The sequence below is a fragment of the Botryllus schlosseri genome, chromosome 12 (genome assembly GCF_051294905.1).
Source record: "Botryllus schlosseri isolate E-star chromosome 12, Bs_hap1, whole genome shotgun sequence".
In the NCBI taxonomy this organism is placed as follows: domain Eukaryota; kingdom Metazoa; phylum Chordata; class Ascidiacea; order Stolidobranchia; family Styelidae; genus Botryllus; species Botryllus schlosseri.
In genome coordinates, this window is record NC_137247.1 from 6,418,448 (window position 1) to 6,440,559 (window position 22,112).

Here is a 22,112-nt window from a genome sequence, read left to right on the forward strand (position 1 = left end):
ATGGTAAAACCACACATGAATTCCAAATCATTAAATTTACGTACAGAAAAACTTCCTGAATAGTAGAATTCGAAAAAGAACGAATATTCCCCTATCCCGTCAATCGTAACATCAGTTGGAAAAAAGTCCGAGTCGAACGGCAGTTGTGGAACGAAAGAACCGTTGACGGATCCGCTAGATGTAGACACGGAGCATGTGACCGGGACACGTTTCCATTGTCCACGGGTTATGATCGACGGAACTTGCTGTTCTTCGTACCATATCCACAAGTCGGCGTTGTATCGCAACAGGTAAGAGTTTGACTGTAATTGACAATTGGTCAATTCGTGGGGAATACACAACATGACGAGATAGAGAACTGAATTGCGGACATGAAACGATTTAAAAACTTGCTGGGTATTCCCCTGTCAACACGAAACAAGTATACATTTGATTTAAGGTTATCAGAAGAATATATGTGGCTCTAATTACAAAAATATAAAATTAAGGTGTTGTATTTTATTTAATATGGTAGGTAGGGTTGCATTTAAAACAAACATGTTTTAAACAAGGACATTGTTTGAAACGTGTTTTTTATTGTCTTTTTCGTTGTTGTTTTAAAGTCATGACGTCATGAATATTCAATTGTGACGTCATAGTGGACTGACATTGACAATTGAAAATATGGGGTAAGTATAGCTCCTTTGACGAAATATCTACGTACTATAGCTGTTGAACCGACTATTTTGAGGGTTCCAAGAATCCCATATCGTATACGTCGGCTGCAGCGGGTCGTAATTGTCCGTAGGCTCATACAACATGTTTTTAGGAAAGTATATACACAATCACGGCATGATTTTACAACTTAAAAAAAAAACTATTTTAAGAAAGGACCTTTGTTTAAAACACTGTCTTAACTAAAGCATGTTTTAATCAAAGTATCTTAAACAACCATTTGTATTGAATGCAACCCTAATGGTAGGCCTATACAACATCCAGTGCTTATGTATCTGGAATCTTTGCGAGTGGCTTCAGTGTGTAACAATCTCACCCATTCGGTAACACCGCACTCGTGTCGGGAGAATCCAAGATTGTGATTCACTCCGTCAAACGTTGATTGGCAGCTCGCGCTTGAAAGGAATTGATCGCTCGATCCCACCACAATTGTTCTGTTCGAAGAACACAAAGGCAATGCTATTTGCATGCCTGTTCCATCGCAAGTGACATCCACAGGAGCTGCAAAATAAAATGGTGATAAATACCATAGCCTGAGTACACATCCGAGTAATTATTGAGTCTGACTACCATGATGCATGGCCATTGGCCATGACCAACTTACGAGCACACGTTCTCATGTTATCCAAGAGATTCCAGCAGCCAAGCGAGCAATCGCAACTCCGCACTCCTCCTTGCGGTAGACATACGTCATTGCATCCGCCGTTGTCAACACCGCACGGGTTTGATAAAGCTGAATGAATCAAGTACTAAAGGTCAATATGGCTGAATGTACGGTCGGCTGTGCTGTACTGTGCAGTACCTGTTACGTCCACCGTGAAGCAGACCTGTTGACCTGATTTTCTGAAAACCAAACGAGACATCAGGAAAAAACACCCACTGTTGCGACGACAAGCCCATGTTGTTGGCACATGAACGAAATTTGTAAGCGTTTCTAGGTTCTGAGTTTATCACCAAAGAGATGATTTCATCTTCGAATTTGATAAATCATTATTCATCATTTCAAAAGTCAATGAAATATAAATTGTGAGTGCGCAAATTATTCTCGCAGGATGAAGTACTTACCCTAGTGAGTCCAACGCATAATAGCAAATAATATGCCGCCCTGCCTGACTAGGATCAGGGTGCCACGTGATGTTCGATGCGTAAGCTCCGGTGGCATTGATATAGATCGAGGCCGATGATTGTGCGCCAACAGGACCCAATACCACGAACTGAATTATTCTGAATTGAATAATGTTAGCAGCTAATGCACTCGACATCGCCACACAACCAAGTTATCAAGGCAATATGACATCGGATGTTGGAACGTATAACCGGAATAGGCTATGTTTAATATTTGCATCACGAATAGCTTTCTCAAGCAAAGTAGATCAAAATGTGTTTTGGAGTTGCAACCATCTTTACGTCAACTAAAATATGTGTACAATAATACTCTACAATCTACAGTGTATTCAACTTACATTGCATTGGGGTCTCTTGGATATGCATATAAAATTTCATCGAGTGTGCCCCCGTCGTCTGAAACGATTATAGTTTCATTTTCTGCAACAGTTTCGACTGGATAGCTCGGTGTGTCGTTACATGTCGCCGTAGGACTTACTGGTAAAGAGAGGAAGGCCGTTTATTTTCGTCTTGACAATCGACGAGCTATAGCGATAGAGATACGAAGGAATCGCGGGGATTTCGAGTCAGCACCGCAAATTTCTCTCTCCATGCATTCTCCGTGTGTTGAGTGACTAGCGGTAAAGCCACGGAAAACGTTTTAACGATCGAGTCTTCAGCCATGCTGGCATTGAACCTATACCTACCATGCCATGAGGTTGGACGCTCGACCCCTAATGTCTTAACTTACTAGTCAAATAAAAGTAAGAATGACCAGTTGACCACGTCATTGGAATGCAAATTGGAATTTTTCTAAAATCTAAATCCAATGGCGCTTAGGTTGCTGTTGTTGTTGTTGTTGTTGTTGTTGTTTTAGGTATTCATGGTTATAGGCTACATAGGGCTGATATTCATCATTATGCTTCCTAATCTGTCAAGTTGTAGCACGACCCGCTTTCATTCTAGGCTTTTGTAAGACATCAGTTCTGCGGATCACATGGAGAGGAGGCGTGTATACCTGTTAAACTTAAGTAGGAATTCTGGGGTCGGCATCAGCCGGACTAAAGCCATCAAACCAATGGTGTTGTGGATGTGGAACGTAGGCTACCAACGCTATTTGGCCACTTGCTATTTGAGAGAGTATTGAAAGTATAGTTAAAAGCAGTTGAGAAACCTACAAAGTAAAATAAATCGCGACCGATCGCCAGCTTAACTTACCGTCAACCAGAAACTGCAATGGAATTTGACTCAAATAGTCGGACGGCGTCAGAGTTTGATTTCCGTTTATTGTGATTGTACTCGATGGATGGTCTTCAAGCATCAGTGCCACCGGTATCAGAAATGTTCCTCCTCCTCCATCGTAGTGTATTTGACACGTATTCTATGGTGCAACGAGAAAAGGGGATCTTGGCGACACCTGGATATCGCTTTATAAGTCGCAAATCTACAATGGTCTTCAGAATTTCTAAATTCGAAGCTATGATATAGGTTTGGCATTTTACCTACTTATTTAGGGTTATGGTATCGTACCTCGTCAAGAGAGAAATGCGGGTACCTAACATTGCACACACCGCCGCATTCATCGGATATTAACGTATTATTGATCTTGGCGTATCTACAAGTCACGTGATCGCGATCGTCGTCAACGGAGGTGATTTGTATGGTAGCCGGGCATCCCTGAAGCAGCCTAAAATATTTGGATGTTAGGGCAATCAGCTGCTAGTAAGTTGAGATATAAAATTTCTACCTGACTATTGGTGGACTGAAGGTACGCGGAGGGTTGTTAGGCAGACCAGTATCAGATCGCACACCCAGATCAATGAGTGCCGGAATCACCCAACCATAACCGCCACTGTACAAACCACTTATCCATGCAACTCCTCCATAACTGCAATGACAAGTACTCTAGAAGGGCAATTCATTTACAAAGAAAAAAATCTCCGTGTGTGTAGGTCAACCGTAGCATACTTGATAACAAACGGATACCACGTTTGTACTTCAATTGTAAAACTGTTGTACCCATAAGCCCAATTTTCGTAGGTATCATACGCAGTGCAAATGATTGATGTCGGTGGACTGCTAGGACTACTCGAGTTGGTAACGTGGAAATACGTTGTAGATATGGTCCATCCGCCGATGCTGTATGCTTCTGCTTGAGACGATATCGAGGTGTCGTCGCATTGCGGTGTCGATGAGTCGCGGCACCAGCCCAAGCGATAATTCACTTCAATCTGTGCAGGATATCAGGCAATTCAAAAAAATCCACAAGTTCTGAGATAGCTTAGGGTTACCATACGTCCTCTTTTAGAAGGATTTGTCCTCTTTTTTTACTTTTTTGAAAGTGTCCTCGGAGGACTCCCAAATGTCCTCTTTTTCGGGATTTTGTCCTCTTTTTAAGAATTTTGGGCAAAATCCGACTGAGATATAGTACATCGGCTATTTCGGTAGCTTAGCGAGCCGGAAAGCTGACCTTTATTTAGTCAACCATCGGAGAATGTGAAAGAAAAACTGTAATTCGGTGTTTTTATTAGTCAACCAACGGATAATGTGAAAGAAAATCTGTAATTCAAGGTTTGAGCCGGAAAGTTGACATTTTTTTAGTCAACCGACCACGAAATGGGAAAAATTAGAATTTTTTCAGGATTTTTCACCGGTATTACAAGTCTGAAAATTTTTAAAAAGTGTCCTCTTTTCTTATTTCCAAAATATGCTACCCTTAGATAGCATGAACCGCCGAAATCGTTGCGATATGGGTGCACTAATAGAGCATGAGAGCTATATTACGGTTAAGCATGCGGTTAAAATGAGCACCCCATGCAACCTCATCACGTATGATATTGTATGAAGCAGAGTTTGATCAATTGTAATTTGTAATTGAGCTGAATGTAATTAAGTACATTTTTTCATGTAATTGTAATTCTAATTGTAATTTGATCAAAATTTTGCTCAATTACAATCTCAATTACATTTTCATGGAAACCTGACAATCACAACATAAAATAATCATTTAATCACTCATTTATTCGTCGCACCAGTGAAAATCCGGTACGAACCAGGATGACGACGAGGGGCCTTAAGGCCTTAGTAAACAATCGCCACGTGTAATAATTAGCCTATTTACATCGGTGTTATATGCGTCCTACGTTATAACTAGATAATTCAATCACGCTAAACTGTTTTCCATACTTCAGTAGCAACAGCAAACTTTGTGAATTACAATATAGGCTAAACCAGTGGTTCTCAAGCTGGGGCGTGCCCTCTTGGGCGGTGTGAAAGCATCTGAACGGGGCGCGACGCTCCAGTGAACTGAAATCTTTTCCGCGCTTGGCCCGATTCACCTTCGTTTTATGGTTATTGCTCGGCGTATAGTCTGAATTTCGTATTGGAGAATTCTCTCATCAACAGTCATAACCTTCCATACCATCAAACTATATGTAAGAATTGCTAACTTTCTGGTTTCATTGTGTGATATGACGATAAGCGGGGCACGAAATATTCACTGTCATAAAGGGGGGCGTGTCTAAAAAAGTTAGAGAACCAGTGGTCTAAATCTTGTTATTTCATAAATGGATGATCAGCAAATAAACTCTTCTGAAACCTGTGCTGAACCATTTCCTACACCACGGTCAAAGTTTTTTTTAAATCTGTGACCAGTACCGAGGCTTGTTGCAATAATAGCAAAATAAAATTCAAGTTTTCAACCAAGGCTTCATCAAACTTGATCACGCATTTGTCGAGATGTTATCCCAATCTTACCTCCAATCTTGGCCAAATTTACTGGCAGACATGGGGTAATCGTGATTAGTAATCGTAATCGATTACGACGAATACAGCATTTTCAAGTAATCGCAATCGTAATCGTAATCGACTACTTACCATATCTAATCGATTTCTCCGTGAAAGAACGATTACTTTTATTTGTACAAGGAATATGACATAAACTGAACATTCGTGAACAAGGAGAAGATGTTATATTAGGTTCGTGACAGCACAAACGTCTGATTTTCAAACGCCACTGCTCATTATTACATCAGAAGCAGCCTATTAGCTTTGCGCGTCATTGTGTAAGAAGTATCCACAGTAAACACATATTCGATTTACCGACGTCGTCCATTAGTCTGATTGTAAGAACAACCGCCGTCTGTATACCAGGTTATCAACGCGTTCCACACGCCACTATATACCTCGCAGCTGTATAATTTATCTCCGTCTGCCTATAGTTTGAAGTAGTAACTTATGTGCTGATGTTTGGTTATGCTTATGCTTAGTTAAACGCAGTTTGACCATTGCTGCTTGGCGAACAGTAGACCTATACAGTACGTACGTACACCGGACGAAGATTTGAAATTTTCTACTCGTCAAATAAAACATTGCGGTTGCCACAACGAAGCAGTAAAAATCAACTGCTGGTGATATATATGTCATGAGCGATCCGTTTTGCCATTTCTCGTAACGGCAGCTTACAGGACAATAACTGTATTAAGTCGAAGGCAGAATTTTATGTTCGTTTCGTCTTATCCTCATATGACTCTACTTGGAACGGGTGCCTATCGGTATTTCATAATTCTTTATTCAACATTGGGACCTGCCGCCGTGGCCATGGGCTTATATATCATGTTAGCGTGGGTTGTAGCTGAAACCATAGGACCATAACAGCAATTCGTCTCCCAGTCCAAAAGTTGATCTTCAGCCCCTGTAGGGTGGTAATCTCAACTTGAAGACTGAATTTCGTCAAGAAATTTAGTAATTGCAATATTTTACTATCAATTTTTTATCATCCCTCAGCCCACGATGGTCAGATATACCTGTAGAGTTTGTTTGTTTGAGGTAATCATGGTGATTGTCGACTACCACAGACATTTACACCAGGCCGATTTTATGCATTTTCGATTCCGTATCTGCCGACTTGAAGAACGACCCAATTCTAAGCTTTTTGTAAAACACCGCTTACGTGGATGAGGCGGCGAAAACGAGCCTAGATAAACCTCCAACACTTAGGTAGGAATTTCGAAGTCGACATCGTTTAGACTCGAACCCGCAACCCATTGGTGTCACAGCCGTAGATTATACCACTGCTCTATCTCGCCTAGAGCTGGGGCAACTTAATTCATAATTATGACCTCTGGTTTCTTGTTATAATTACTTTAGTGTATGTTCTTAATTCGTGACCTCCGGTTTGTTATATAATCAAAATATATTGGCTCAACCGTAGCAGACTAAAAGAAAAACTTTCGTGAGACGCATAAACAAATTGTCATGTCTTTATATCTGACTGCATGTCTAGCAACTCAAGTTGTATATTACTATAGTTTCAGTGGCCACATTAACTACATAGAACTTGAAAACATTTTCATCATGGTTAAAAAGCATTCATTCAATGCGGCCGTTGAACTTAACAATCAAGTCAAATAATCCATTGGTTTGCTGGTCAGATAGCGTTGTAAAACGTGTTGTAACACCTCCTGCACTTAATTAAGTCTGGTGATGAGCAGACTTAAATTTGAGTGCCGATCCAGACTCATTTTAGTGTGAGCATGCTTTTTGACGTGAGTTGAGTAACGAAATCGTTGCTGAGTAGAGAATCGCTACTCGACACCAAAGGAATTGGTCTTCACCCTAAATTATAAACTCCGGATTCCAAGCAAAGCAAGTGAAATTTTTGAATATCAATTTTTCTGTTGTTATAGATTGATTTTTCATTATTTTTGTTGGATTTTCCAACGTCAAGGGTAGCCGCAAGTTGGCTAGCTGAGAGCCACATGCGGCTCTCGGACCCGCGGTTTGCAATCATTGATCTAGAGAGGATTTTCAAGTTAATTAGATGACTCGAAAATACTCTATAACTTTGTTGGTTTACGAAATACTTTTTGAGTCCCCTTCGAGCTCGCTCGGCACTCTATTGGGAAATTTGGGGTGTGGCAGTCATGGACCTGGCAACAATGCAAATCGCTTAGCGCGATAAATTGACCTCTATGAAAATGGGCAATGGATACATTATGACGTAACAAACAAATGATGCATCCTTCTTAAAGGGAGTTTTTTTCATCTCATTAGGCCTTTCAAGCACAATCCATATATGGTCTTCCAACATAGCTTCTAAGATGCAAAATAAATGTAATCGTGAGTAATCGTGATTACTTTTCCAATGTAATCGTAATCGTAATCGACTACTTCCTGATTTCGCTGTAATCGTAATCGTAATCGTAATCGCGTCATTCAGAAGTAATCGTAATCGCAATCGATTACATTCATGAAGTAATCACCCCATGTCTGTTTACTGGGGCCAGAAACTTTTCGCACCCTAATGTTCACCAAATGCAATCTAACATTTTCCGAGCAAGTGAAAATGTAAATACGAAACATTTATTTTAATTTTATTCACCTTATCGGTATCATCATAGTGTCCTATATGGTGTCGACACAGGCAAATCTCACGCCTCAGTGAAATTGTATAACGTCACAATTTCCATTTGGCTACAGGCAATTTGACGGTCATTTTTGATCGGCTTGCCAAGAATTAAATTTGGTAAAACGGGTATCAATCGAAAGCTGACTCTGCAGTGATAACGAAAATATAAATTTTATTCCGCTCGTGGCCCTGGAACTCCCACAATCAGCCTCGAACTTTTCATTGTTATGGAGATTGGCATTGGGACGCAACAAAGCTGTCAGTAGTATAGTAGATCGGTCGCACATCGCCATTGGTTCTTATGGGTGCGGCGGTGAGGTGCCTGAAAACTCGTGGTGGTGATGGCACCCTTTTAGACCCCCTCTCGGCGGCGAGGTGCCATGTGTTCTTATGGATGCGGTGAAGATGGTACCCTTTCGGGTATAGGCTGCGGTGGTGAGGTGCCTGAAAACTCGTGGTGGTGATGGTACCCTTTTTGACCCCCCTCTCGGTGGTGAGGTGCCATGTGTTCTTATGGATGCGGTGATGAGGTGCCTATGTGGTGATGATGGTACCCTTTCAGATATATGCTGTGGGGATGATGTGCCCACGGATTCTTGTGTCGTAGTGAACTAACGTTGTGGATATAGACCGCGGTGATGATGTGCCTGTCATGTATTCTTACGCGATCTCTGGTGATTCGCCATGTGTTCTTATGGGTGCGCTCGCACGTCGTACTTTCAAGTATAGGTATCTCTCGCATATCGTATTGAAAACTCGTGTTGACACATCGTACTTTTAGGTATTGACATCTCTCGCATATCGTACTTTCGGGTATGGGCATCGCTTAACAGGAAATTCACTAATCCGCAGTGCATTGTGCGATTTTGAAAACCAGATGTTGGTGGCTGTATTTTGACCTGTGTGACCCACTAAATACGTCTGTTTTGGAAATTCGGAGCGCGCACTATCGTATCGATTATTACACTAATCCAGTCGGTGCTATTACATTCAGCAGTATTCAGTATTCAGCAGCGACACGAAAAGCGACCAACAAATAACCGCGCTCGTAAATTAACACTTCAAAAAGTGTAAATTAGATTGCAAATCCCGCGATCGCTGACAAGATAATGTCTCGGGCATAACCATTTTTAGTGACTGGTGTTACAAACATACCGATCACTCACGCGGCGAAATTTTAGTAATCAGTTTGTCGCAGAACTTGATTTCGCTGGTAAGATTTAATAAATACCGACTAACAGAACCATCAGTGTGGGTAACTTGAATAGCAACAAATTGTCACTTATTTCCGCCCTAACCCTTATCCTTTGTGAGATTACCACATACTCAAATAGATGCGAAATAATTGTAAAATCATACAATCTTTTTAGGAATGTTACTTGACTTGACCAACTTTCGGCTCTGTTTTCGATTTCCACACAGTCGCTATAAGTTTTCACGCTTCTAGAATAGGATTGACTTCAGACACGGCATAAGAATCATGGTAATATTCAATCAATGTGTCAATTTACCAACTCGAAATCTCACTCGCGCTACAAGTGAAACTGAATTGTATCCGAATATGTTAATTTACCGCCGCTCAGCGCCAAACTGACTCTGTATAACAATATTACGCATGCGCGGTATTTCAGATTGGTATAATGTCATTATCAGCAAATATTTCACAAACCTTTTCGTTTACACGAATCAAAGCTAAAGTTTAAACGACAATATCAAGTTTTGAAACCTTACAACTCGATCAGTGATTTTTTATTCAAGTGTAAAATAAGTTAATATTCTGTAAGACACAACAATTATTGCTCGAGTAATGTAACATTGAGATTACCAAATCGTATATTGAGTATACGAGATTTGAAAATGTTTGACTAGTGATAGACTGGAAAATATCTCGCAAGAGAATCCGTGTGTTATAATGCAGGCTATCGTGATACAAACAAATTCAATACGGAATACCTATTAACCAATTAGTCCATCACCCGAGGTTCGAGTGTTCGATCAGTGCTCCATAAAAAATTATTTTCATGCATACCAACTCTTGCGCTGTGGTGAAGGGTGTTATGATATGAGCAAAGTTTTAATAAACATCATTATCAGCACCCCGATTGAGAAAAAACTCAAATCGTATGTATGAAAAGTGTTTGATTGGGAATTTATCTATTTCTCACAATCCCGCCACTGTTTTGAGGACTGGTGTTATATGATTATTAAATAATATTTCACAAACTCAAGCCACTGTTTTTGAGGAATGGTATTATATGATTATTAAATAATATTTCACAAACTCAACCCTAATCGTAAGACTTGAGAGAAATCCCGTATTCGCTTGATGATAACACGCATGCGACAAAAAAACATCACCGCGATTTTGTAAACTGATCATACTAATCAGGGTATTTACCATCACGCTTCTAGGAAAGGATTGTCTACTAAAGGTAAATTCAGATAATCCAAAATGAAATATCTCAACTTTGACTTTGAGTCTGAATTGAAATAGACTGACAAGCATAACTACCAACTTTCACCCACTCACATTTCGAAATTATACGCACATTGACTTGAAACAAATAATGTAACATTACAACTCTACTCCCGAACCAGCTTTCCGTTTGTAAAAGAGACATTTTAACATCTTACAATACTCAAAAGAATTATTCACAACATTAACAAGTGTTTAAAATCTAGTTTTCACTTACTTGGCTATATCACTACAACTCGCAAACTTGAATTAATTCATCCTGGTGGTATTCGTATGACCGATAATTTTTATCCAACTGTAAAAGTCGTTACTAATCTATAACACAAAGTAATCACTTCTCGGTGCATACGACGAGATTTGAATACTCGGTCTATGATAGCAATTCGCACAAGCGAATCCAACACATCGGGCTGTGAGAAAATCTTCACCATGTTGTTATTACCACATTGACCTACTGCCTAATCCAACGTACTCAAAGTAAAGTAGACACGATTTCAGTAATATACACAATCATTAGAACTGTAAACTATACTAATCAATCTCGGTCGTATTCACATATCACAGACCTGTGTTTTTTTATTCCTTCAGTAAAATGTAGTCGTATTAACCTGATGATAACGTGCACACACAAGAAACATCACCGCGATTTTATAATTGATCACCCGACTTAGAGTACCAAAAAACATTACCGGGATTTTTATAAACTAGCCATATTACTCAATACATCTATCAATATCAGAACGCAAGGTCCAATACCGAAAGAAAAGTACTTTTTTAGTTTAATAAAAATCAAATCATTCGTCTTCATCTTGTGAATTGTCACACGCCCAACTAATATCATACCAAATAGTTATTTACAACAACCATGACACAGAAAATTTGTTTTGGACGTTTCGATTTTATTACTGGAGGTACTGATCCCTTCGCTTCATACAATCTAGATTTAAACACCATCGAACCTTTGATGTCTATCGTTTTGCTGGATACGAATTATGTTAGTCTAACAGTAAACAATTTTCACTATCTTGGGTTATGAACTCAGTGTGTTAGCGGTCATTCAATATTTTGTAGTATCAACTAGTTACTTTGTAGGATACGAATGATCATCCTCACAACTCTTACAAAAGTACGAAGGATATTTACATCACACAAAGTAGTCGACTTTACTCGATATCCTCACACTACGACACTAAATGTTTGGTTAGACTCTACAAACTGTTTTTGATGTCACAAGATCTTTTTTTCACGAATGGTCACGCATCTAAATATTCAAATAATCCAACACACAACTATAGTACTTACAGAAATATCATAGTTCTTGTAACAAAGTTGTATGAGTATAATGTTTATCGTAAGTCCTACACAGTCATATCCATCCGAGTTTGACTTTTAGAAAACATTGTACCGACATCGCGACATCTTTCAAAATTAAAACCACGGTGACTGCTTGAGATACCTACCAATGACATCACAGTAATACAGTTACTTCCACAAAAGAGTATGTATTCGACTTACTTTCCACAAATCTAACGCACAAAACAATTTACTTTGCTAACGAAAAGTGCTGAGTCATCATATTATTGTCCTCGCAACAATACAACTAAAACATACTATCATACAAAATGGTCGTTATAGTTTGCATACCAACGGTACATCGTACAAGTAACAAGTCTCGAGAATCCAGTTATTCAAAAAACGTGAAAGTGTTTCTACGCCAAGTCGTTATGTTGACGAAAGCGTATATTGTAATATCATGATCGATTTGCATTCGTTGGTCACAAAATGTCACTACTCCAAATAATTATTTTTCACTCAAGCACAAAAGCATACTTGTCACCAATCGTTTTCATCAAGCACGAGTTCAAGAAGCTTACTACGACATGAATTGTTATTTTTATATTGTGTAAATAGGTAATAATCAATTTTAGTGACACTATATCAACATCATCGAGTTGTGCGAATAGATTTACATGTGGTCTTATGGTTTTAATCGAAGTACACAGCACGGTCTAATGTAGAGTCATCTCTATTGTACAGCAACTCGGTAATCGAAATGCATGCATTAACATTTAAACAGCGATCTTGTTTCGTCACGCGAAAAATATGTTCACTGTCGCGATACTCTGCACAAGACGTGCAAATCCTTTTCACCCTCGTAATAGTATACCAACGGCTACCGACGACAACGTTTAACAATACCAACGACACTGGAAACACTGAAACCACGACACTTAACCGAGTAAAAATACATTTTCCTTTGGCTACATGACACTTACCCGAGTAAACAATATCATTATTACCTGGAGATCCACAGTTACTCGAGTAACAAAACCATTTTCCTTTGTAGATCTATCGTTTACTCAGAGTAACAATACATTTTCACTTGTGGGTCTATCGTTTCCTAAAGTAACAAACCCCCTTTCTTTTGGAGATCTATTTTTTCCCTGAGCAACAAACCTTTTTCACTTGGAGATATATTTTTTCTCTGGATAACAAACCTTTTTCACTTGGAAATATATTTTTTCTCTGGGTAACAAACCTTTTTCACTTGGAAATATATTTTCATCCTACAGCAACAAACCATTTTCACTTGGAAAAATACTTTTACCTAGAGCAGTGGTTTCCAACCTTTTTGTCTTCATTCCCCACTTCAGATTTATTCCGAGCCTTCATTCCCCACCAGGACCGTAAACGCGCGAAGCGCGAAAAATTTATTTAATTCATGTTTGAATCGGTCAATATGATCAGGAATTTCATATATTTTGCTATCAATTTTATTGTCCCCTCTCTGCTCACGTAATCATATCCACCGGTAGAGCTGAGTAAGGTGTGTTGGAAAATGTAGGTCCCCTAAATATGAATTAAACATCTTCGGGCAGACCCGTTGATATGTTGACTTCGTTACATGATGATATTTCGTGACCTCCTATGTCTGTTATGTCAAAAGATATGGAAATCGCTTAAACTAAAAGGCACACACGATTTCAAATTGCTATTGCTTTACTTATAGTCAATATTTTTCCCTGCGGGATGGCATTTATACTGTGGGGTTCAGATCGCAAGGACAGAAACATTCGGCGCCAGCTATTTAGCCATCTATGGACAAATAAACATATCTGTATATTGCATATATATCGAAGTTTTCGGTCACCACAAGGGCATTCCTTCTCGACCAAGGTCTTCTCGCTGCTGATCGTTCTGGCACACTTCTCGGAGTCGCATGTTACATGGCCTATATCTTGATATGTCTTGGTGCGTCTTGGTGCAGTAATGGGCGACGTCGAAGTTTCCATTTCTATAAATTCTACGTATTTTCGTGGGGGACGGGTACCAAAATTTCAAATATTAGGCAATGTTAACGCACGCCTAGCGCAAAAAAATGAATGAGTGACATAAATTTCCAAAAAAATACTCTGTAATTTATGTTAATTCATGAAATCATTTTCGGCCCCTTCGAGCTCCCCCCCCCCAATTGGGGCGTTTGGGGTGCGGCAGTTACTGTGCTGTTCCCCACTACCCAACACTTTTGTCATCACAGAGCTTTGCTGGTTTGACTACACAAGACACGCAACCACACCAGTACGCAAGACAATCGCATGTAACTGCAACGTAAAACCTATTGTGAACCGATACCAGTAACGCTCAAAATTTCGGGAAAGCGTTATTTCACGTCAAAGAAGTCGTGCTGGATGCGTTTATGACGCCATGATTGGCCATCCTGAGTTAAAAGTGAGGTTTTGTGAACACCGCGCAATATAATTTTCGATACGTACATTCCAGAGCAGTTAAGTGGTAACTGTTATTGCGCATGTGTCTCCGTGAATATGAAGACTGTCCTGTAGATAATTTTGATCAAACGCGTCTATCCCCCACCAGAAACCATTGAATTCCCCACCAGTGGGGAATTCCCCACCGTTTGGGAACCACTGACCTAGAGTAACTAATCATTTTCTTTTGGAAATATATTTTCTCCCTGGGTAACAAACCCTTTTCGTTTGGAAAACTATCATTTGCCTGAGTATCAATACCGTTTGCACTTGGAAATCTATCTTTTCTCTCGGTAACACTACCATTTTCGTTTTGAAAACTGACAACCACACCCGACAATTTGATATTTTTGTATATTGTTACAACGGGCAGTGACATAATATGCACCAACAACGACTCCGATACATTTGTGCAATCGCATATTTACTTGTGTTGGTGCATCCCATCAAAATCATCGGTTACCCACATGCAATGTGCTCTTGTATATCGAAATGTATGTTTGGGAAATTGGACAATAGGTTTCGATAGGTCTGTGATGTCCGGGTTCGTGCTTTGGCTTTTCCAGAGTCAAAATGTCTGAATAAAACACCTCCTCGACGATGGTTGGTATGTGGATAACGGTGTTCGGAAAACGGTTGGATTTATGTCACCCATCGCTATAACAATTCCAGGTCGAGTTTTCCCCGCATGTTTACTATATTGTGTCTTTATTGGTCAATGTATGTCTCGACATTCAGTTTGAAATCGGAAACCCCAATAAAGTATGTAACCGGATCCGGATATCAACTCTGAATCGATAAACCAATGAACAATATTCAAAGTAAACATGTTACACCCTGTGTTTCCACGAAAAAATACCATCCAGACAAACGTCGCGCTTGTTTGCCAACACCAGTATACGCGTAAATGGAGGTGTGTGACATTGCATGCAATGTGAGTAGTGTTGTAGATCGCTCGCATGCGGCTAATTTTTTGCATGGGCTCTTATGGGTGCGGTCGCACATCGTATGGAAAACTCGTGGTGGCACATCGTACTTTTTGACCCCCCCCCTCTCGGTCGCACATCGTAATTAGGGCTGGGCAAAATGATTCGAGTACTCGAATCTGAATCGAGTAGTAATTTTAATGATTCGAGTCGAGTAGTAAAGACGATGTTTTCGAGTACTGAAATTATACGGTCCTCGCAACTGAAAGTTAATTTACTGACGAGAATTATAGTTTTGATACTATTTTCCATTGAGGAAGCCGTGAAACCTTGATTGGCCGTGTTTGAGCATACCAGGCACAGTTTAAAGCTACGAACGTTACTGGAAATAACACATTTCCGAAGTCATTATCATCCAACAAAATTGTTAAGAAGTGCAATGAAATCGGTATGGTCGAAAAAATACCAAAGTATCTTTAATGTGATGGATAACAGGCATTACGTTCTTTGTGGTGGCATAAAAGGTTCATATTTGGACTTCGACATAGTGCATCCCGTTGTGACGTCATAATGAGTGATACTCGATTACTCGACTCGACTCGAAGCATATTACGTGATTCAGAATCGAATCACTCAGGTACTCGATTTTGCCCAGCCCTAATCGTAATCATTACGGCAACGACGTAATGCGTTCTTATGGGTGCGCTCCCACATCGTACTTTCAGGTATACGCATCTGTCGCATATCGTATTGAAAACTCGTGTTGGCACATCGTACTTTCAGGTATACGCATCTGTCGCATATCGTATTGAAAACTCGTGTTGGCGCATCGTACTTTTAGGTATAGGCATCTGTCGCACGCCGTACTTTCGCATGTCGTATTTCGCGTATAGGCAGTGGTGGTGATTCACAATGTGTTCCTATGGGTGCGTCGGCATATCGTACTTTCCGGTATAGGCATCTCTCGACTGGTGTTGAATATGTATCAAGTAAATAGTCACGTGATTGACTCTTAGTTAATGTGTATATCCCAAATTATTATATATGACCAATTTGAAGTAATCCCAACGTTTACGGTGAGTGCGACAATGATATATCGTTATTCTTATGGATGCGGTGACACGGTGACGTAGCTGATATAGACGCAACATGATAACGTTAGGGATCGTGGTGCTACTTAAAGACACCATAGTTTAGTCGTGACAAATGACCGATCGTGTTCTAACTCAAGTCTTTTCGCGCTGTGCCTATTGATTCCTACGTAACCTGAATAATACTTTCAGTTCGGATTATTCGCACCTTCCATACCACTGTTTCGCACCTATAATAGTCTGCTGTTCACAGTTACAACAAGAATCACAAGTATACACATTTATAAATTCATTGTATTTATTACTCTGAAATCAAACTCTTCACAAAAGCACGCACAATCGTATCATTAACTTCGCTCACAAGGTAATATTTTGGTAATTAGTCTGTCACAGAACCATCGTAGACGGCGATTCCTTTTCACACCTTAGAATAGAGATCGACTTTAGTTGTGCGATAAGAATCACGAGACTACTGTGCTAATTTACCAACTAGAAATGAAACTCACTACACAATTCAAGTTTAATCGTACCCGAATGCGTAAAGTTATCACCTTGACATCAAGATATTATTATTCTAAGTCCGTGAACATGACACTGTCTTATATCAATAATATTAGGAATGTTGATCGCTTGGTTGTCGGATTATTCACTCGTTGATTTGAAACAAACATTGAAACATACAACTCTACCATTGGTCTGTAATTCTTTTTGTTACAACTGAGTTTCTGAAAATGCTATCATTACCACACCCCGCAATTTTACCGTGTTGGAACACGCAAGAGAGTCAAGCACAAAAACATTCACATGTATTAAGTCTCATTTTCACTTACTTGATTATATTACTACAACTTGTAAGTAGTTATATAGATCGGTCTGAGGGTGCCTGGGGCTCTTATGGGTGCACCCGACCGGTGCCGCGAAACTCGTCCTGAACCGGTGACCCTTTCAGACCCCCTTCCACCCGACCGGTTCCCGGGTTGGTATAGGCATCTCTCGACCGGTAACCCTTTTCGGTATAGGGATCACTCAACCGGTGCCTCGAAACTCGTCTTGAACCGGTAACCCTTTTCGGTATAGGGATCACTCAACCGGTGCCTCGAAACTCGTCTTGAACCGGTGACCATTTTCGGTATAGGGTATAGATAACTAACCTACGGATAGATGGGCAAGACGAGAGTCACGGTCGAGTGATGCGACAACGGCAGATCTGTTGTCGCTTCATAGCATGAAACGGGAGCGTAATTGCTAATCCCATAGATGACGACCCGAGCGCTCAAATTAAATAAAGTTGATCTTATTTGAAAGCTACAGTCGCGCTGATTCTGTTAACATACATTAAATTTTCACCAAGGCAATGGAACCACCCCGAAATAGCCTTCAAAATATGAAAATCGGCATTGTTCTGAAACAATTGCAACGGCGCAGCACAATGACCATAACAACGGTCCGTGCGTGGTTGCGATTGTTTAGAACAATGCCTATTTTCATATTTCATACAATCACTAAAACCTAAAATCCATAACAAGCTCGGATGTATTCATATCCCTACGCATCTTTTTTTAATCAACTTGAAAAGTCGTTACTATTATGTAAGATAGAGGGATTACTACGCGGTATATTCTGCAAGACAAACTAATTACTACTCGGTATATTTTGTAAGACAAAAGTAATTACTCTTTGGTACAGGGGACTTGAGCTTAACATAATATGTTTGAGTATACGAGATTTGAAAGGTCGAGCAACGTAGTTAAGAATTCATTCCTTATACGATCAAACACCGGTGTTACATTGAAAGTTATCATGCTGTAAACATAAGGATTGACACATTGATTTGACATATGTAATAGTTGATCACGACTTGATTATTAAATTATTCGCGTTAATTAGACCCGGTGTTGTGGTAAAGGTTATTATGACAGCAACAAACTTTTCTCTACCGTGGTTATTAACATATTGATTTGTAAAACTATACTTGTCTGAAATGTTCTTGATTTGAAAAATATTCCGTGTTGGTACAAATCACTCTGCGTATTACAGATATCAGAAAATATTTTTACAAATGTAGTTGTTTCCAGTAACCAAGACTAAAGATGACACAACAATTTCGTTATTCAAACATCGAACACCCGACGCAAAATGCTATATTGGTCAAATTCGCAACGAGTAATTGAAACGACTAAGTGTAGAGTCAGTATATCACAACGGCACGTCGTTACTATTCAATCCGACAATTGATACGATTTATTGTCGGGATTTGTGACAGCGCATTGAAACATACACAACTTACAGAGTGTGAAAATATCATATTGGGTACCGTTTGAAGCGTGCGATCAATACATAATTCCGTTCGCACTCTCTAAGACGTTGTGAAGTCTACAGATTTACACTTCAAGACTTTGATCAACACATAAGCAATTTGGAATATCTTTACTGGACGCATCCTATTCTACTAGACTTGAGTAATACACAATACTCATAGCATTAACAAAACCGCAATAGGCGCTACACTGAAATCTACAAAATGTGTTTGTATTGTTGCTCAAAGTAGTGATCATAGATTATCATTTGAATAAGTAATTGAAGAGCTTCTTGGAGGTACAGAACTTCAATATACAATTAAATAGTATATTCATATTGAAATGAACCCGAATATTTTCGGCTGACACTCGTCAGGGGTAATCGTCAGCAACTAGTAGAGAATTGGAAAGAACATTGTATATCAACAATCGTATCACAAAATATGACGTCACCAGCATGAAATTTCGAACGAGAGAGAGTTCAATGTATCGGTCGGTCGACCGATTTCGAATCGTAGGTCGAGGCCGTTCACAATTCCATTTGTGTGCCTTGGAATCAACTTTTATCAAAATACACCAACCAAAACTCTGTCAACAAAAGGAGTTCGTGTATCACCTAAAAATAGTACATTGAACTCTCTCTCGTTCGAAATTTCATGCTGGTGACGTCATATTTTGTGATACGATTGTTGATATACAATGTTCTTTCCAATTCTCTACTAGTTGCTGACGATTACCCCTGACGAGTGTCAGCCGAAAATATTCGGGTTCATTTCAATATGAATATACTATTTAATTGAATAAGTAATTGTAATCATAAAACCAAACTTGCGAAAGTCATTACCATAACAAAAGAATATTGTGGGTTGCTTGCTAAATGTATGCCGGAAATATTTGTAGAACGCTCACGACCAAAGAAATCGGAAATCTTCCTATTATCATTCGTCAAAGTATATGTTGTCACAATACCCATCCCGTGAAAGATCTTACTTGTATGTGATTGAATCGCCGGTAATTAACTCGCTAAATCAAACCCCTCAGAAATTTCACCCATCGGATTATGATATTAAACAGCGTCACTTAATCGGTGTAGATCGTTTTTCTAAATGCAAATCATACCTGACCAACAGAAAACAATTTTCACTCACCTTGTAATGAAACCGAAGTCTTCGTTCAATATTTTGTTTGTGTCAAATACTTTGCAATAAACACACTGGAGTGGTTGAGCTTTACATCATCAAGCTGTCATCTGTAAATCGAGATCACATCCGACTTGTAACTGTATCGTTTACCTAACCGAGTTGTATGCGCAGTTTGATATTTTTGTCATTTAGTGATTGCTGAACATACCACTTCGAAATACTGCGTTGAACGCAATTCCTTTGTCGTGATAATCGAAGTACATTTGTTTCGATTTCATAAAAACCGACTTTTCTATGACATGATAAATTTTTGAAAAGTTATGCTTAGAAGATTGGTGCACCTCACGAAAAATAATATACCACTCATATTGATACTGTTACTCCATTGACCGGTATTTTCAAACGAGTCGATCGATTTTGTCCCATGATGTTTGTACACCGACACATTGTATGTACACCTCGTTTACGCAAATACTTGTGAACAATCGTGACGTACTTGGTGTGATGGTGTATGCATTGGTATTTTTCATGGAGACAAAACACGGTCTGTAACATGTTTACTTGAATATCGGTCGTTGGGTCATGAGTGAATATCCGGATCCGGCCCCCACACTTTCTCATATTAGTGATCCGGTTTCAGCTGACTGGAGCGACATGTATTGACCAGTAAAGACACAATATAGTAAACAGACCCGAGGAAACTCACAAGTAACCCGATGTTGTCAGCGCGATGGGGAACATAAATTCATCCGTTTTCCGAACACCATTATCCGTGTATCAACCAGTTACCAAAGTCGAGGAGGTGTTTTATTCAGATATTTTGACTCTGGAAAATCCAAAGCACGAACCCGGACATCCCGGACATATCGGAAACCCCTTTATTCACCAATTCCGAAAACATACATGTCGATGTACAACAGCACATTGTTATTGTATGTGAGTAACCAATGATTTTGATGGGATGCATCAGAGCAACTGAATATTTGATTACACAAATGTATGGAGTCTGTGTTGGTGTATATTTTGTCACCGTCTGTTGTAACAATATATAGAAAAAATATCAAATTGTCCGGTGTGTGTGTCAGTTTTCAAAACGAAAATGGTATTATTACCTAGGGAAAAGATATATTTCCAAGTGAAAACGGTATTGGTACTCGGGTAAATGACAGTTTTCCAAGCGAAAAGGATTTGTTACCCAGGGAGAAAATATATTTCCAAAAGAAAATGATTAGTTACTCTAGGTAAAAGTATTTTTCCAAGTGAAAATGGTTTGTTAGTATGGGTAAACGCCAGATCTCCAAAGGAAAATGATATTTTTACTCAGGTAAACGGTGGACTACCAAGTGAAAATGGTTTGTTGCTGTAGGATAAAAATATATTTCCAAGTGAAAAAGGTTTGTTGCCCAGAGAAAAAATATATTTCAAAGTGAAAAAGGTTTGTTACCCAGAGAAAAAATATATTTCCAAGTGAAAAAGGTTTGTTATCCGGGGAAAAAATATATTTCCAAGTGAAAAAAGGTTTGTTACCCAGGGAAAAAAATAGATTTACCAATGAAAATGGTTTCTTACTCTGGGTAGACGTCGGATCTCCGAAGGAAAATGATATGTTTAGTCAGGTAAACGATGGACTGCTAAGTGAAAGTGGTAATTTTACGTAGGTAAACGTCGTGGGTTCAGTGTCGTTGGTCTTGTTAAACGTAGCTGTCGAGTTGTACAATATACTTGTCGTGAGTCTACAATTACGAAGGGGGAGAATGAAATTGCTATTATGAGTGCCAGAAGGTTGTCGTATGTAGATTTGACAGTAACCCTATCATTCGCATATGACAAACACAATCATGGCCGTTAACTAACTTGCTCGGTCTCGATCAATGCAAAAGAGATGATTAGTTTTTTGAAACCGTAGCGAAGACCACATGTAAATCTATGCGATAGACTTCTATCTCCTTACATTCAGTCGTGTCGCGTCCATTTTAATACGGACCCCACATGTATGACATGCACACACTAACGCCGTAAACAGAAGTCGATGATTTTGATTAATAAAAATATTTCTTGACTACATCGGAATATCTATGTTGTAGAAAGTAAATACTTTTATGATGTTGCGTGTTTAATGAAAGCGATTGGTTACAAGTATGTTTTTGGCGGAATAAAATCTATTTTTCTGTATGTGACAGTTTGTG

At 39.3% G+C, this 22,112-nt stretch overlaps 2 protein-coding genes across 2 annotated transcripts in view; one reads left to right on the forward strand and one right to left on the reverse strand.

The window, feature by feature from the left end:
• The window catches only part of LOC145452579 (uncharacterized), a 260,305-nt gene that overhangs the window by 143,837 nt on the left and 94,356 nt on the right, over positions 1 to 22,112 (forward strand). The gene's annotated exons all lie outside the window — the stretch shown is intronic.
• Positions 1 to 22,112, reverse strand: part of LOC145452572 (uncharacterized) — a 103,018-nt gene that overhangs the window by 32,273 nt on the left and 48,633 nt on the right. The window contains exons 2-11 of the mRNA XM_080330753.1: positions 3,787 to 4,049; positions 3,566 to 3,706; positions 3,349 to 3,505; positions 3,037 to 3,199; positions 2,178 to 2,316; positions 1,780 to 1,938; positions 1,517 to 1,557; positions 1,319 to 1,447; positions 1,031 to 1,215; positions 45 to 302 (exon numbers count right to left, since the gene is read on the reverse strand). Of these exons, the coding sequence (XP_080186879.1) occupies positions 45 to 302; positions 1,031 to 1,215; positions 1,319 to 1,447; positions 1,517 to 1,557; positions 1,780 to 1,938; positions 2,178 to 2,316; positions 3,037 to 3,199; positions 3,349 to 3,505; positions 3,566 to 3,706; positions 3,787 to 4,049 (1,635 nt within the window). The remainder of the gene's footprint in view (positions 1 to 44; positions 303 to 1,030; positions 1,216 to 1,318; positions 1,448 to 1,516; positions 1,558 to 1,779; positions 1,939 to 2,177; positions 2,317 to 3,036; positions 3,200 to 3,348; positions 3,506 to 3,565; positions 3,707 to 3,786; positions 4,050 to 22,112) is intronic.